The sequence below is a fragment of the Calliopsis andreniformis genome, chromosome 6 (assembly GCF_051401765.1).
Source record: "Calliopsis andreniformis isolate RMS-2024a chromosome 6, iyCalAndr_principal, whole genome shotgun sequence".
In the NCBI taxonomy this organism is placed as follows: Eukaryota; Metazoa; Arthropoda; class Insecta; order Hymenoptera; family Andrenidae; genus Calliopsis; species Calliopsis andreniformis.
Window position 1 is genome coordinate 7,666,186 of NC_135067.1, and position 19,141 is coordinate 7,685,326.

Consider the following 19,141-nt stretch of genomic DNA (forward strand, 5'->3'; position numbering starts at 1 on the left):
CTGACTACTAGAATGTGTTCTAATTTTAAAATATCGTTAAATTTGATAAGGGTTATTTTGATTATTAACTCTTCAATGTGTGTAAAGTAAATTAAAAAATGTAGCTTATTTATATAAGCATCCAAAAAAGACATTCTTAAACAATTGAAGACAAGGATTAAATAAGTTATCAGAGTTACAAACATCCTTAGATAATTTACATATTCTTTCAATGGAACTTTATTTACCATACTAAACGCAATTTTCTGTGCAATCTTGTAATTCAGTCTAAGTTTCCAACTAATACATATAAATTGAAATGGTCGACGAAGAACTTTATTTAGAAGAGATACGAAGAACTTTATTTAGAAATAAAATATCCACCAATATTCGTTTTCTTTTTAAAGTTGGTGCAGATGAAATAAAATGGCTTTGTAATTACATATGACAACAGCTACAATATAAAGAAGTTATTGAAACATCCATATCAATAGAACTAAACTTTACAAACCTAGAATAAAAAATAAATTTTCGAAGTTTATTACACCTAACCTTAACGTATTCCAGTTAAATTTTCACGATTGAATCAAGAGTATTACTTCGTTGACGCCTCATTGAGGCAATAAAGACTTCTTTTAAGATAACAAAGCACAAGCGAAGAGACGAAGAAATTCCTGATAAAACGAATTGGTAACAGATCGAAATCAACGTGTTCTTTGTAACGCCAATTCGTTCGGTTCGACCAGTATCGTGGATATTCTCACGGTCGATCGATCTTACCGAGAATTCATCATCGAGAAGCATGGACAAAGAAATCCAGATCGTACTACGCCAGGCGAACTTAGCGATAACGTTCGACTGGAGTTCTCACGAACCTGTTCGCCTTTCAATCAACTTAATTGCTGGCCGATCGAGCCCCAACCCCACGAGCAGGAGGGACAATGTCCTCCGATTACGTCGCTGCTTAAAAATCGAAAGCTTCTGCGGCGATACATTCGCAAAGATCTCTTTCTTCCATTTGAATTGGAAGAATCAAGATTAAGGGGAGCTATTGATCTAGATGCCACAACATGATATTGTTCTCGAGCTTTTTTCCTACAAACTGTGAGGGACAACGTTTCCAAAGTCTGCATGTTGGTTTATGAGTAAGGTAAATGTGTCAATACTTGAACCTCTGAGATGTCAAATGTCTTAGTAAGTGAAGAACTTAAAGATGCATATTCTGATACTTGAATTATGACGTCTCAGTAGCTGAGTACATAATTTTATGGTACTATTCTTTGTTCTTAATTGAAATAATGAAATTAAGTTAGCATTGGTGTTCGAGTACTGGAATATGGTTGATTACTAAGCATTTACCTTATATCTATGTTTGAAGAAATTAGGCAAGTAACAAGATACCATAGAACTTATTGAATAGATATTTCTGGTGTTCACCTTCTAACTCCTGTATCTGATATCTACAAAATTTATTTAATCTTCAGGGAAAAATTTTTTATTTAAATCTACAGTTTAGAGAAACTGAAAACACTGATAAAAATATTATAGCGGTACATATCTAATAAAAGCATACAAAATAATGTGCTTTCACGTGGTCAATGATTATCTAACCTTAGGAATATTGAAAGCCTTAGGTCATCACGCGGAAATTTAAAAGGGAGTTCTTCAAACGCATACTTATATATTTATTCTGAAAAAATTGATTCAACGAGGATTCTTTAATATTAAATTTAAAGATATACACGTACGACAGTAAATAACATTTTCAAAATTTTTAAAGAGAAGGTTTGATGTTCTAACGCTTAGACTTCATATTGTTCAAAATGTGAGTTCGAAGAATTCTTCAAGTATAATTAGAGTTATGGTTACAGTAGATGCGTTTTCTGATGAACTAATGTTCTGACGAATGTGTCTGAATTTGTCTCGCTCGTACGATAAATAGATCAGATATATTCGTCAGAACATCAGTTCGTCAGAAAACACATAAACTGGAGCCGCAGCCTAGTACTTATTCCTAAGATTAACATAAGTCATAACATGAAAAAATGTATGGAGTATAAAAAAATGCCTTGTCGTGTATTACATTGATTTTGAAAATCAATGCAAATTTTGCAAAGTGTTCAACAGTCCAATTTGCAGATGTAGAATTCGCATACAATATATATGACAAAAGATCTTCACACTCTTTACTTCCGTGTAATTAGTGTGAAATATGTTATAATATTCCAAACAACAATAACTGGAAAAGAATTGAGAATTCTTTCTTTAAATTTCAAATTAACTGAATTTACGGGAGCACTGGCATGACACAAAATACACAAGAAAATAATTTCAGGTCAAACCCCTATTTGACAAGCTTGTCTTTTCACAACTAGAAAATCAAATTTCCGATCGACAGATAACCCGCATAGTGGATAAAACTCTTTGCAGACGCATGTTTTTAAATCAAAGAAAATAATTGAACATACTTTTCACTCTTCGCTGCTTCTATACATTCACTTCACTGAAAAAGGTTTCGACTTCAGAAATGAATACAATGTCAAAGTATTTTCTGGATTTACTTGATTTTTCTCTTCATAACATTTCTCTACTTCCTCCAGTCAAAGAGCGATAAAAAGAATGCATTGTCAGTCATTCTCAGAAATCCCAACCAATTTAATATGGATATTAGAACAGACATCAGAAAGTAGGTACCAGAAACATTACGATCAATGAATCCAACTTTCAGACATGTGTACAGTTTCAAATAGATTGCCTTGCAGGTAATGGCCTTATGTCTATCCAATTTTCAGAATAGCATATCTGTATCAATGAATAATTCTCAAAGCTTTATTATCACACCACGTATTGGGAAATTGACGTATTGGGAAATTGACGTATTGTCACCTCGTCTCACAGAACCTCAAAAGTTTACTTTATTCACGTCAAGTTAATCGCATTCCTCTCAACCTACATCTAAGTTAAACACTGCGGCATTTAAACGCAATTCTCATTCGAAGTGCGAACAGCACCGTTCTTATTCTTCAAGTTCTCGAACAAATCCAATCAAGTCTTGCTCCTAATATTGGCGAAGAAATGGGAAACAGGCGTCCGCGTCTAACCCAGCGATGAATAAGAACGATTCCTTGGAGGAGATTATACCCCAAGATGGTTCAGGTGCCTAGGGCTCGTGCTTCATTATTGCCACGAAATAACGGCAATCCTAGAGAGTATCGCGGCGTAATGGTTGGTGACAGTCCCATCCCGGACCGCTGAAAGCAATATCGACGCGAATTAAGTAATAACGTAATTCCTCGCATAAACATCCGCCGTCCAATTACCCGGCGATGCAATTTCCCGTGCAACGAGGCCAGCTGCGCCCTCTCTTCTTCTTTCAACCAGACGGACGCATCTCGAGCCAGATTTCAAGGGTGGCTGGAGATTCACTTGGAGGCATATCGGCAGCGTTCGATGATTTTGCTCGCGCTACGATCACAAGACACCCTTTCCGACCCTTTGGCCTATGTCAGCAGATGCAGCGGGAGACAAAAGAAGGTCTAAAATTGGCATGTGTATATAGATATTAGCTACTTCCATCCTAAAGTCTCGTTCAGATTAGTCGAGTTACTTGAATTCAGGATACTTGTATTCGTGTAGCTTGGTGTCAAGTTTATGTTCACACAAGCTAAGTTATTTGAATTCAAGTGACTTGAATTCAAAAGTAATTTGGATTCAAGTTATCACACGAAATGAATTTCTCTTGAATGAGTATTAACGTTTGTTTGGTAATCTTCTCTTTGGAGATGCAAAGAATTAGTTCTCTTCAACTTATCCATCGTTGTCACACTCGAATTGGATTGAAAGTGAATTTTTAATTATCGTGGTTTGATTGTTTGTAATCTCATGATGCTATTTTATGCATATAAGTACTGTAGAATATTATTTCACTTTTTAAAATAAAGGTATTTAATTAGAACTAAAAGTACGAAAAGAAACTGTAACGAAGTGTGCGGGTAATTAAGGGTTAATTTGGTATAATATTATGCAAGGTGGAGCGTGCAATGTGTTGCAAGCTATTTTCTTGGAAACTTCTTAAAATAAAAACAACCTGTTTTAATGTTTTAGAGTTCAATAATAGTACCTTTTACGTCGTGATACTGTTATCGTATTTTTCAGAGAGGTGTTAGGAAGATACTTTTTATTGTGTTCCATGGAATGATACACAAATATTTATAAGTCTGAATAACTCTTTTAACTGAAAAATGGTGTTCTTTTTAAACATTTGATATTGTTAAGAAAAAGTGAAATCAGATTAAGCTTTCTTAAATTAGAAAAGGAAATTCACAAGACTTATAATAATTGTACAGAATAATTTGTAATACATTACATAGTCCACTTGCTATGTCTTGCATTTTTAAGTTCATACAGAAGATTTGAAATATAAATTTCCATAAATCGTAAAAAATGGAAGATACTGTTGTACAATGTATAAAAAAATTCATTTTTGTAATTTAATACAATCAGTAAGCTTTTTAAATTAAATTATTAATTTACAAGACTAGATCAATAAATAACGATAACATATTTATGAAATCGTTTGACTTACTCGTAATGAATTATCATAAATAATGCCACAGTAGCTTATTTTAGATCTAACAAAATGAATATTTATAATTAGGATATTTAATCATTCATGTAGACATAGTCTCTTCCGTATTCAACCGTTCTCCATCCTTTACCAAATTTTCCACCGCTTTGAGTGTCACGTCGTGTTCATTAAAAATTCTCCTGCATACACAGTGATTCAAGCTTCAAACAAAATATTTACAATCCATTTTCATACCCTCCGTACGATACTCCCTTTCTAGACCCATTCACCCCCAATTTTTCGCCCCTATTATTCGCAGTCGTGGAAATGAATATCACGCATAATTACGCGAAAACTATCGCGCGATAGCACAGGAGCGACACGATGGTCAAAGCGTTAAACGAGGACATAAAAATTTGAAGTTTCCATGCCAGTCGCTGGAGTCCCCTCTGACCAGCTGTATCAGCGACTCGGCTACTCCAGGGAGCAGGTTCGCGAGAAGACGGGGGTAGGCTGGACGAAACAAACGCGCTTCACCCTCGCGCCAGTCAAAACACCCTCGAGCGACCGGAGACTCTCCTGCTCCCTCGCCTCTCCCTCGCCGCAGCATGTCGCTTCCTGTTCCCCGGTTTCCACGTGTGAGTCGCGTGCATGGACGAGCCGGAGCGTGGATTATATCGGCACATGCGCGATGCTGTGTCGCGTCGCCGGAAGAGCGGATATAGCCGGCGGCGTGTCGAAACTATTCCGCTCGGGACGACGGTTTAGTACGGCGTGGTTCTCGCTCGCGACCACTGGCTCATTCTCCCCGATCCGCGAGCAGCCTCTGCTCTCCCAGTGACGTTCAGGAGGAAGTGTGGTCGAGACGTTTCTGCGGGCTTCCGACTCGTTTCCGTCTGTGCACCTTGCTGGGTGAGGACCCAGGTATGAATGAGGGGATTTGGGTATTTACTGCGTGTTTTGCCGACTACCACCGCAGCATTCTGAGCTGTGATTAGGAGTGTGTTGAAAGGACCAGGAGAGGAGGGAGATTATCTTGTGCTCTTGGAAGTGCCAATTCGCAGAGGCGTTTGGGGAACAGTAAGGTGGCTTTAGGTTTAGGAGTGGTGTACCTCTGTCGTTTGGAAGTCGTACAGTGGTTTAGGATAAGGATGGACTTGTGATTTATTTATTTTCTTTGTTGCACTTTGACAGGGGGTGGTGGAACTGCGCTGATTGTATGATTCAGGTGTTTGATTGATTGTAGGAATAGGATGGTGATTATAACTAGCTGTGTTTCAGTGGTGAAGGAGGAAATTGTGTAGTCTATACTAGGGGATGTCTATATATTTAATTGAAGTTAAACTTAAGTTAAAGTTTAACTACAGTAGTATAAAAGAAGCATAGGGGTGTATCGATGAAAACAAGGGTTAGAAGATTCGTAATATGTATTAGGGGTACAAATTAAGGTCTAGCGTATGCAAAGAAAATTCAAATTTTATTTATGGATCGCACAATCATATTGTTCATGTTTGAAAACAGTGACATAATTCAAAAATCATGTTTTCAGAAATAACATGATATTACCATTTAATGCGAAGGTTATTTTTTCTGTATTAATAACTCAAAAAGAGTAAATTTTTAAGCTTGTCATTGTTGCAGAAATATGAGTAATATAAAATTGTGAAAATTATGAAACCTACTGTTGTAACATTTTCTTTCAATTTAACGGTTGTCTAGTTTACCCGATTTGAATGCAACAAGTAATATAGCTTCAGGATTGGAGCATGTGAATTTGATGATCTTTCGTGAGTATATTCGTTGGCCACTGTAAAACTATATAAATAGGGGTGGCATTTCCTAAATCTAGCCAAAAGCCAGAGATTTGTTATTTGCATTTAAAATACATTTACGTTTAAAGTAGTAGAAACGATTGAATTTGAAGGCATGGAATTAACTTACACACCTGATACATGGCGTAAAAAGTAGCGTGTATTCAGAAACACACGTGTTGTCCTTGACGTTGACTGCTATTATATAGGTATAGGTATTTATTATTCTTCTACGTTTCCGTTACAGCAACGTGTGTAAAACTATCAGAAAATACCTAGGTATATACATTGACGAGTCTCCGCTGCAAACGCGCTATAGCTGAAACCTTAAGAATGTTTAAGACAAAGTGGAGCACGAAGAGTGTAAAACCACTTGTGTCCTCTAACTTGACAATTTTATTATTTAACTGTACCATTTTTGAATGACAATCATTTTCCATTCCAATATAATTCTTTGTCTAAAGCAAAACAATTTCTTAAACTCGTTTATTTAAGGAGGAAAATAAGTCCTCGCTTTTCGTACATCAGCAAGAGATCCCACATTATTAGCACATAGGATATGCAAGGCAGCTTCATCTGCATAATGCTGAATAATGTTAATTTAACTAAGAATGACGATACTAAAAATTTACAACGAACATTGTTAGAAATAGAGCAGCTTAAAATTATTTTACATGCTTAGTGTTAAAAAGCTTCCGATCTAGGCACCTACATAAAGCTTAATTTTAGGATTTTTTTTTAATAATAAAATAAAGAAGATAACCATCAGTATAACATTTAGAATTTTGAATTTGAATGACATTTTTCTTTTAACTATTCTCCTAATATTAAAGGCTTGAAAAAAATCGAGATGTTGAAAGCTCTAAGCTGAAAGAGTAAGTGAAAGAACGTGAGAACAGTTTCAAGAAAAAATAATGAAATAATATGCAACATGTTACGCTTAAAAGATTGGTAATAGAACAAACGTGACTCATAAAGCTGCCAGAGTAATCATTACTTTTTCCATCGTCTATGATTACACTATTTACAACAAATCCTCAGTTACAACACGTTTTAACGAATGCGCTAAGTGAGAATCGATACTTGTAGATACGTAGGTGACGAAAACAGGCTACGAAGCGTCGACGAAAATAGTTTTCCTGTGACGGTTTATCACGACCATCGCTTGTCCTGGCAATTTAGCTAGTGCGATGTTCGGTTGTGGTCAGACAACCGCGAGCATCGGTTTTCCAACGAGAGACAGCCTCGTTTTCCTTCTGCTTTTCCACGGATTCTGCATAACCGTGTGTGTCTGTCATCTACAAAATTCCACATAAATCGGTACAAGGAAAATTTCAGGCCAAGGATCCTCATTCTTCTCCTTCGCTCGCAGAAAGACTGGTTGAAAATGCAGGTCTCCTATCGTACTATCTACAGAGATTAGGAAACGCAAGAAACTCTCGCTGTTTTGTTTGAACTTCGATTCCTTTTCGAAATTATGATAATTCTCTTTTAATCTCATCCCTCTGGTCATATCATTTGCTCAAGTATTTTAATGTGAACGAATCCACATCGATAGTGGATAATAATGCAAATGATAATTGAATTAAAATTGCCGTTTAAAGCAACGAGTCTCGATCATACATAATTTGAAAATTCAAACGTTGTTCACGGACTTGGCCGAAATGATGGAAAGGGGCTATCGATATTCGAAGCGTTATTAACATATGAGTAATTGGTATTGTTCGATAAAACCACCGTCACGATAAATCGAACAGCAATACGGACATTTTCCACGGTTATATGGCCTCCTCTGCCATCCCCCTTCCGGTTTGTGATTGTTGGCATTACGAGCGAATCGTTCCGGTTCGTACGTGATTTTCTTTGCTCACGATAAGCCGATCCGCTCGACGTGTATTAGCATACGATAATTGGCGTTCTATCCGCTTTCCCAAGCTGTCCCTAGGTTTTCCAATTTCCCACGAAAAAGTACGCGCGCATTGTGAAGGGACAATCGGCTCGTTGCGAGATCGGATACTTCTTTTATTACTTTACTCTAATTTGTCGCTTTCTTATTGGTTCAAAGAGAACGCAGCTTCTAATTGAGTCAACCAGTTGAAGAACGTTGCAAGTCCAAAATGAAACATTTTTAGATAATCTTGAAGGTATATTTAGACCCCAGAGGCAAAGTGTATTAAGTGACATAGAAAACAAGTGGCTTTAATAATTGTATACTCTGGCTCTGGAATTATTGTGGGTCCAGAAATGCAGCGTGATTAATTTAGACATCGAGTGGAAGTGCTGTTTAATATAAACAGATAGTAAAGTCAAATCGTGGTCCTGCAAAAATTGAAGCCTTACAGCCTTGTTCGGATTAGTCAAGTTACTTGAATTCAAGTTGCTTGTAATTTGTCCAATGTGAACGTGTGATTTTAGTCGAATTGAAATGTCCTTTCTAGCTTCAGGTGAAGTTAAGGTTCTTTAATTTTTTCCTTGCTTTGAAATACACATTGATTCTTTCTATTGAATTCGGTACTTGCAACTTCTTGATAAAAATCTTTAACTACATTGTAGATTTTTGTCTTGCCAAACATATTCATTTTACTGTTTGATTAATTTTATGATCACACTGTATTTCTAACCTAGATGATCAAATATCTCAAAATGTAGTTTCTGGACTTGTACTGTTCTTCAGCTTACAAGCTTTCAGCTTTTCAATTCTAAATTTCTGTCGTTATTTCAATTGACTGACGATTCAATATGTACGTATAGAGATGAATGGAATTCAAATGTAATAGCAAAAGCTGCGTTCTCTTTAAAGGATCACGATATGTACTCTATGCGTTCCTCTAGTGTAAGCAACGTGAGTGGCACTCGATCCATCTAAAAAACGAATTAGGCCGCTTGCATGAAGCACGAGCTTAAGATTCATACATTCCTCGGCTCAGATCGTTCGAATTTTCCTGTTTAATTTGAATAAACGCGCTTGCGATTCGCTGCACGTTCCTCGCGTCGAGAAAGGGCGATTTAAAAGTCGCGCGCGCCGCCCTCGAGACAACGGAAGCGTTGAACGATATTCACGATTAAAAGGACTCCTGGGCCTAAGTAACGAAAAGGGAACGCGGAGATGGCGAAAATGGATCGTGGGCAATAAAAAAGCATCGAGAGGAAGAAAAGGGAAATCCACTCGCATTACACGTCACGACTCCAACGAGACTCCTGGGTTCTCTTTCGAAGCTGTTTTACACCCGTTCAAAAAACCATCAAAGATTAAAACTATTCGATTGCCTCGAAAACTCTTTTTTCTTCCTTCGTTTTCTATCGTTCCGCTACTTCTCGCTCATGGCTCGTTTTCCACCGTTCTTTTCTTCGTACTTTCGAATTTTTCTCATTTCCCGTGCTTTATGTGATTCAATTTATGAAACTTTTCAATTACTTTTGAACATAAAGGGTGTTTCTGAGTTATAACAATTTATAACGTCTTTCACTGTATTTGTTACCTTGAGAAGTGCAGTTAAAGAGATAGTTTTATAAAGCAGAAATGTAGCGAAGGAACAATCTATAAGAGATGCTCAAACTATAGTCTCGTGAGCGGTTCTACGCATGTGCAACTTCTTTTACCAGTTTCTTCTCGATCGTTTATTTTGTTTCATTTTACGTGTTTTAACTTGGTTTCGGTTTTTATAGCTTTGGAGCTTCAGTTGTTTATATTTTTGTCTGAGAGGTCTGTTTTTTCTGAGATATAGAAGGCTTCGGAACGAAGTGACTTCAGATCTTCTACTTGGTAAAGTAGAATGTATTATAATATTATGCTTATAATTTTAATATATAATAGATGCTTATAATAGATACAATTTTATAAATGCTTATAAGAATAGGTATTCATATTTCAATATTTATTTTCGAGTAACATAACGTGGTGAAACGTGAATTGAATGATTCTAGACACTTCAGCTTGATAATGGTAAAAATAGAAACAAACACAAAACAAGAACAAAAGAGATTATATTTCAATCTCCAAACGACTTAAACCAAACTTCGCTAAAGAATCTGTTCTTTTCTTTCCAGAGATCACCCCTCTCGAAACTCACAAATCAGGGGCCACCTGGAGCGCGCGAGTCGAGGGATCGTGGCGTGGGCCTAGTCGGGGAGAAATCTGGTGGAAATTGATGAAACGGGACAGCGGCGCGGCTGGAGCAGCAACGTAAATCGAATTAAGCCGCGAAGAAGGTGCACGCGTCGGGCGAGTTTTCCCTGGATGGCTTGGCGGTGCTCGTTTCTCCGCGCTGGAAGAGGAGGCCCTGTTCTCGCGTTTCCAACCTTCCCAGCGGCCTCGCCGAGCATATCGAGCGAATCGCGATAAAGCAGCCTCAACACGTCTCGTCCACGGACAAAAGGGTTGCACACAGGCGCCGCTTGAATCGGTCAATCTCACCGCCCCCCTCGGCTCCAGCCCCTATTTTTGTATACCACGGCCGCTGCACCCTAACCCTCTTGGGAAGGACAATCTAAATCGAAGACTAACGCGTCTGCCGATCGATTTTCGGACCGAGGAGCAGACGACGTTCAACAGCAGTATTTTTCGAGGTAATGTTCTTTTCTAAATATGTGTAGTACAGGGTGTTAAAGAAAGGGTTGACGTCTCTAAGGGCTTATAGTACTCACTGAGAGGAATCAAAATGGCTAGGTAATGTAGGTTCTGAAGTCAATCCTTTCGACGAAAAATTTATATGTAATACAGGGTGTTAAAGAAAGGGTTGACGTCTTTAAGGGTTATAGTACTCACTGAGAGGAATCAAAATGGCTAGGTAATGTAGCTTCTGAAGTCAATCCTTTCGACGAAAAATTTATATGTAATACAGGGTGTTAAAGAAAGGGTTGATGTCTTTAAGGGTTATAGTACTCACTGAGAGGAATTAAAATGGCTAGGTAATGTAGCTTCTGAAGTCAATCCTTTCGACGAAAAATTTATATGTAATACAGAGTGTTAAAGAAGGGGTTGATGTCTTTAAGGGCTTATAGTACTCACTGACAGGAATCAAAATGGCTAGGTAATGTAGCTTCTGAAGTCAATCCTGTCGACGAAAAATTTACTTTTATTATTTACGAATATTCGATAGCGTCAGTGAATTGTTCTGATTAGGTAAGTCACTTTAATTGAAGTAGCCTGATGTGAAGCTTGTGTTCACACAAATCAAGTTACTTGAATTCAAATGTAACTTGAATCTCTCATGCAAAAATAATACAAAATGGCGTCGAAAGAGGTGATCCATGTTGGTTATTTGGTTATGTATTTTCCAAAGGAGACATGCACTTTTGACAGATTCCTTAACGTTCATATGTTTGTCGATTTATTTGAAATTTGCTCTGTATGGTACAGTACACATCATGGTATACATTAATTAATGTGTATTTTAAGGCAAGGAAAAGTTAAAAGGAGGTCAACTTCATTCGAAATTTGAAAGAATGTTTCAGGTCAAGTAATATAATACGTTCACATTGGTCAAATTGGCCCAAATCATTTGTATTCAAGCTGCATGAATTCCAGTAACTTGACTAATGCTATACTGCCTAACTACACAGAAAGGCGATGAAAGTAATAATGCAAGGACGATCTGAAACAATGTTAATGAGATTCTACGCGAATGTGTGTTCATTTGCGGACCAACAGTATAATATGGTCAATCACTTTGACCATATTCGAAGCTTTACAACGTTTACTATTGTTATATATTATTTTAGCTTCTGTATGACGATTAAGGGGATGATGAAAACCGAAATTAATGTATATCGCTATGTAGCAATTTATTAGATTTTGAATCTTGACAGTATATTTTTCCAGTTCTTGCAAGTAGTAATGCTGATTGACGTGACTTGCTCAGAAATTGAGTCTAGAGATACTATAGTTACAATTTTATAAACAATTAAATTCAGTAGCTGGAAAAAGTAATATGACATTCGTGTAACAATAAAAATGATAATGAAAGATACATACAGTATTTCCGTGCTATAAACTCGTCGCTGTTACCCTTATTTCTTGAAATTACTCTCTCGTTTTCCCTAGCTTCCACATCTGATAAGACACGAATGAGTTATTACCATACAAACTACCGTTACGTATTTTCTGTTCTCTATAAACTTGTTACTAGTACAAAATCATGTATCTATAATCAGTAAATGTGCTATGGCTGAAAAGCACTTTAGGGAAATTTAAATTTCTTTTGTACTGCTAAGCAAGCACTTGGCTCAACCTTCAGCTGCGGCTGTAGCGTTTATTAATATTTAATATCTGCTAAACTATTCAGTACCAGGAATAATGATGTTTAATTAATTTCAGTATGTGAGCTTTTATTACTATGCACTATATCATAAACTATACATATTTACAAGTGGCCCTATCATATCTACCACAGTGACTAATTAATAATTACAAGTTACACGTTCCATTAAATTCACAGTGCTTTTAGGTCCTAACAAATCTCATTAGGAACTCGTACTAATTAAATTCAATGGGATGCAAATACAGCTTTAACGCTTAATACTTGCATGTAATTGCAAATGAATTTTATTCGGTTCTTAACGCTTAATCGTTTATGACGTATTAATGTTCATGAGTACTACAAAATGATTAAATATAAATAATACCTTTCAATCGAAAATGTAGCAGGAATAATTTTGCAAACGTGTTGCAACAGTTTAACATTGATAATATTATTCAACCACGTACTATCGACGAAATATAATAGCTTAATATCGAATTGATTTACATGTTTTCAGAATTTAGTTAATTATAAAAATTACTGTGATATATTTTTCATTTATAACTTTTACATTTCATTTTTGTCCAGTTTTCTGAATGTTAACATGAAATGCACCTTATATGGAAAAATCTGTCATAAACTAATTCGAAAAATACTATAGATTTCTTACACACATAGCAGTATCTGTTGGTATAATTACAATAAAGATGACAGTCTAAAAAATATAGTAGAAACAGGTATTAGTTAGTATACATTAATCAGTTTTCACAAATTAAGAGACAATAAAACGAATAGTAAATAAATGGAACTCTTTGACCCACATTTTTGTTATGAATACTAATATAACATCAACTGCACCTAAGTGATAATTAACGACAAAAGTTTTTTTCATTTCATTAATCTCTAAAAATAAGATTTTACTAGATACAAATGAACATCAAAATAAGATCCCTGAATCTCTTAAACAGAACAATACTTCTAATAATTTAGCAATAATCATTAAAATTCTCGTTAGAAATTGTTTTAACGTGAAATTTCGAATGACACTTGGAATATTTAACACAATTGAAGAGGATGTATTTACTGGTTATCTGATAATAACGTATATCGCAAATTGGGGGATTTGTTTTAGTAATCAAGCAGGAATGTGAAAGCTTCGTATGACCTGTTTCCAGTCTGTTTAATAACGTTCATTATTTGACAATTTCCCATTAATTTCTACAGTGTGTTGCGTTTCAGAGTTTTTATATATTCCTCTTTCACCCTCGCACCCCAGCCTACCATTTCTCTCAAATCTAGCAAAATAATGGCCCAATGAACGCAGAGCACGTACATATATACGTTTCACAAAATTGAGACAGAAATTGCCAAGGACATAATAGGCAGTCGTTCCCTGGTGAACGCGAGGTCGCGGTGACAGGTACGATCGATTATCGCGTGCGAGCCGACCTTACATCGGGACAGAAGGTTTCTGGGGAACCGTGTCTCTGGTTCACGGGGTCGTATTTATCGCTCTCGTTGGAATTGGATTGCGGCAAATTGTTGTTCTCAGCTGTTCCAGCTACATTTATTTTTTAAAGGTGTATTCTCATTAGCGAGTGGAAGAAAGGGACGTCTTTCAGGAACTTTTTGCACGGAAAGTTTAATCACGAAGAGTTTTAAATTTTAATATTTTGTGGATATAATACGTTTACTATGTTTTAGTATTTTTCTTTTATAGGAATTTTTATTCGTGATTATTTAGACATTTCGATACCCTTGTTTCGATAGATTCTGTTTGGGAAGGTAAAAGACTAGTGATGAGCATAATATATGTTTATACAGTTATTAAGGATTATTTCTAAGTGTCGATCTTTTGTGTCTTTGATGAGATTAGTAATGACACTCTTACAATTCTGTGCGCAATAATATTTGTATTAGGTATCGATAATATTCTATACACACATGTGATGTTAAAGAGATCTATAGAAGGTGTTCGACGATAGGTGTTAGTAATTTTTAGGAGAGATTCTATGTGCGAAAATGTAATTAAAATGAAGGTGCATGAAATTCTGTTTGAGAGTTCGTTTTCGACTTATTTAATTATTAAGAAAGTACCTAAAATACGCTTGAAATGTGTCTGATCAGAGATTTATTCTACTGATTTCGGTGTGTCTAGCCTAACTGGTGCACGTCAGCAGCAGAATAAGTCCCAAGACAGACGTATTTTAAATGGATTTTAGACGTTTTTGTAATAATTATGGAATGAAACCCCCAAATGCAATTTTATCATTCTTGGTTTTCGTTCTATTATAACATGTATAGGTATATTTTAAATAGTACTATACGATATCAGTTTATTTGTTTTTGAAATAAAATTGATTTATTTTACCCCAAGAAATATTTTTAGAGATAGCCATTTTACTATCTGAATTAAAAAAAGAACAAAATATTCTATACTGTAAGTAAATTTGTATTATGAACTGGAACTGTTTAAATGATTACTGTTCTTGTTTTGGAATAAGTATGTAGTGAGATATCTCTTTCCTCATTTTAAACTATTTATATTATATTGCTAGTATTTTAAGTAAATCGGTATTTATTTCAGAAAATTCACTCAAACCTTATTCTATTTTACTACAAAAATACGATTAAATATAACGAATTTAAGTATTATTTCAAATTATTGCTATTTATCTTTATTTTAAAGAAAATTTGTTCTGATATAAAACGTGAGAGCTCAAATCTTCAGTCTCTGAGGCTAAAAAAAGTAGTCTTTTGTTAGCTAGTTGATAGGTTGATACCCAACAGTTACAAAGGATCAAGAATATCTTTTAGAATATCTTTTAGAATTTGCGGCACTTGTCGTCGAACTTCCTGTAATGAAAATAATTTAGAATGTTTACATGTACTTCTTACATTGAGTACTACGTACTTCAGAATTCTTGAACAATTTATTACAAGTTGTAACTCGATATATTTTCAAGTAGTTATTTCTTTGGTTACAGTCATATTCAGAGCGGTTCAAAAGTAATCTTATTTTAGAAAATCATATATTTTGCTTTTTATCATTTTTACAGTCTATTTATTTCTACCAAATCAGAATTACATATACTCAAAAAGTGACACATGACTCAGCTCGTGTATTACTAACAGAACACAAAAATCTAAAACAATACTATTTCTGTACCTGAGAGCCAAACTAACCCAAGTCCATTTCTTCAAAATTGAGCATTTTACAGAATCTTACTGTTTTTCTTTATTTTATTAGAATAACAGGTATTTAGTTACGTTATAAATGAAAGAAATTTAATAGTGTAAACTACTTCGAATACTCTGCTAAGAAATGAGTAATCGCATTTGTTCTTCAACAAAAAAGAACTTGGAATAGTCCGACTCTCAGGTACAGATCTTTTCTTGAAGTTCCCAGTTTTTTCCTTCCTCCATTCTCACTATTCTAATCAGTGCAGATGATTCCTGTCGGCATCTCTCCGTTGAAATTTCGCAAAGCTCCATTATTTTCTTTAAAAATCATTCTGGAGGCCACGTAATTCGAGTTTCCCGTACGATAAAGAAAACAGGAAGAAAGCGGGCGCATTAGAGTCTAAATAAATTAGATCAACTCGGGTCTGAGCGGGACCTCGGTGCCTCTTTTATTTCTGCTCCACGATTCAATACTCCCCGCGACGTATATCCGTTTGAAAAAGGAAGCTATCTTACCGGAGGAGGGAGGATTTATCCGCTGGCTCGTATCTCGGCCACTTTCGCGAATTGCGAGGCGTTCTCGAGGTAATTTCCAGCGGATCCCTCGAGCGATCGGCGGTCGGTTTCGAGGCTCGGTGACGAGTATCGATTCGACGGGATCGCAATATCGCGTCGAAACGGTCAGTCATAATTTTCGCGGACGTTTAATCAACCCATGTTCCGTGTATCCTCGTAATTCATACCGGAGCCTATTTACTTTCCCCCTCTGTCCCGTCGTTTCCTGCTGATCGTCCTTCTCTTTCATCGCTGCGACGGGTTTCGTTCGATATTCGGGCCAATGATAAGCCATCGTCAGAGGCTCGATAAATCGGTGGCGTGAGCTTACCTCCAGATAGCGTTCCTCCCTTTCGGTTTTTCGTGTTCGAGCTTTGCTGTCTTCTTGGACGTTTTGTGTTTTCTGAAAGAATCGTGAGTTTCGTGTTGGGTGAGAGGGTAGAAGTGAATCCATTATTTATGACATTTGAGGGCATCGAAAACTATGTTTACTTAGAATAAAGTTTTATTGTAATTTATTCTAAATCGTGGTTTCTTTCGTTATTACAGAGGATATAAGAGAAATTGAAGACGCGTTATTTATTTTTGTCATTTCTGTAGGATGTAATTAAGTTATAATAAATATGCCAGAGCATGATTGGGATCTTTCTCTTTATGAGTAACAAGTGCAAATTTGAGAAAATATGATTTTATGTAAACAAAAGCACAAGTCAAAGCATATCAATTCAGTATTTGATCATCTCACTATGAAGCAAATTGGTACCTCTCTGAGGTATATTAATGTATCTACCTATGAAATTCTGAATACGATTTTCATAAAAACTAGATACTTTTGTTAATATAATTTCTTGTATTATTTTACTAAAGAATTTTTGAAACAGTTATAGCAACATCTTTCCTAGCAACTTCAACTATTACATTTACCTCATTACTCCTAATTCAGAAAAAGTGCACTCATTTATAACGATAACAGTCTAACTAATAAATATTAGAAAAAAGTTATACTTTATACCAAATTTGTACTCTTTTCTCTGTAAAGAAAGGGAGGGTTTAAAACTTTAAAGTACGTCCACTTTGCATGTTACTGCTTAAATGACGAACTTCCCCCATTTCCCTGAAAATCATAATTTTTTAGTGCTGTCATACTTGCAGCAAAGGAGCGAGTAGAGTAGATAATAAACGTCCAGATATAAACTATCTCCTCAAACACTCGTCGAAATTGCAGATCGTACGAACGCCGACGTGTCCCATGAAGTCCACGGACGACAGCGGCCGAGTCGGGGAGCGATCGTCGACAGTGATCATCGACTCGAGATTCAGCGGTCGCAACGTTGGCTGGTGCTCCAGGTGAATCCCTGTCGGGAAACGCTCGCGAAGGATCGAATTTCGCTCTCGGATCATGTACAAGATCCTACGCCGCGGCTCCAGCCGCGTGTTCGTCGTCTGCGTCGTCCTCTTGACGCTTCTGCTGTGCCTCTACTATGTCAGCCAGGCACAGGCACCCGCCACGGGGCCCTCCGCGGCAATCCTGAACGACGAATTGAGGTATGATCATGGACCAACCTCGATCACCCCGGACTACATCGAGTCCCCTGACTCGAAGGTCTCCCTCGACACCTGTCCCATCATCGTACCCAGGAATGTGGACATAGATACGCAGCAGGAGTTCGAGAAGTTCGACTTCCAAGTGAGTACAGTTTGCATACCTTTTTTCAGTATTGAGCATTCTGAACCTTTACAGGTTTAGGTAGCTACACACTTGTAGACATGCTGTGGTTTATAATTGTATTTACATGAGGGTGCAATGTGATCTGCATTGCAGGGGCTTTAGATATGCAGTTTACTGTCTTTGAAATAGAAGAGAATGCAATTATATGCATTAGTATTTGGTTGGAATTGTTGAATATAAATATCTTGATGTTTGATAACGGTTGGAAACCTAGCTTTTGAAGCGAATTGATTAACTCGAGCCTTTGTGGATGATAGAGTTCGTATTGCCATAGAACCTAATTTAAATGTTCGCTTTTGTTACTACATTTAGAGTCTTTTATGATGCCGATATGTGTCAAAGAGGCGACTAAATTGTAGTGGTCTCACGAAGTTCTTACTGTGAATTCTCGGCTCGAGTCTTCGCGAGCTAACCAAAGAGCTTTTATATCATTGCACAAGCATTGAAAATACCTCTTACCCCTGGTTTGACTTTGATTTTTGTGACTTGAAAAACAGTAGAAGCCAAAAATTAGCCATTTCGAAGTTTACTTATTTTCTGTGCGACTTAATCCACTTTGAATTTGGGATTCAGATATAATTTTGAGATTATTTGAAAAGCTAATTTTGGACTTGTACCGTTCCTCAACTCAGCTATTCAATTAAAAGTTTCAAATCATTTTCTAAATGAAAAGAAACAAAAGTTACCTTGTTAAACACGTAATTTAACTAACAATAACAAAATTGCATTAACATATCCCATTATACTAAAACAACTGGAACGCAGTACTTGTTGCTGAAACTTCAAAGATACTAATTTCAAATCAGGAATATATACTTCGTCATACAGTACAACTTCGGTGAGAATTAGCAAGTGATTCTAACCCTTGGGCGGTAAGGTGGGTCGATAACCCTGTACACAGTTCGGGTTTAGGAGAACTCGTTGATTTGGGAGACGTAGTCCCAAGTATTCAGTTTCAACAATAGAAGTTAGAGACAAGTTTCCCAGCCCCTTAGATTCCTCTTCGATATAAACTCGTCCTCGAGTTGAGGCGCTTGTGAATTCAGTTTCAAAGGAGCCAGATCCATCGTAGCGCGAT

General features: G+C 36.5%; 1 protein-coding gene across 2 annotated transcripts in view; it reads left to right on the top strand.

Moving 5' to 3' along the window:
- The window catches only part of Alpha-man-iib (alpha-Mannosidase class II b), a 141,104-nt gene that overhangs the window by 14,545 nt on the left and 107,418 nt on the right, over nt 1-19,141 (top strand). Inside the window, exons 1-3 of one of the 2 annotated variants that reach the window (XM_076379502.1) lie at nt 5,356-5,470; nt 10,405-10,923; nt 17,560-18,021. In XM_076379502.1, coding sequence (XP_076235617.1) covers nt 17,734-18,021 — 288 coding nt within the window. In that variant the 5' untranslated portion in view covers nt 5,356-5,470; nt 10,405-10,923; nt 17,560-17,733. Of the gene's footprint in view, nt 1-5,355; nt 5,471-10,404; nt 10,924-17,559; nt 18,022-19,141 lie in introns of those variants that run through there. The other variant, XM_076379503.1, reaches the window with a different exon arrangement.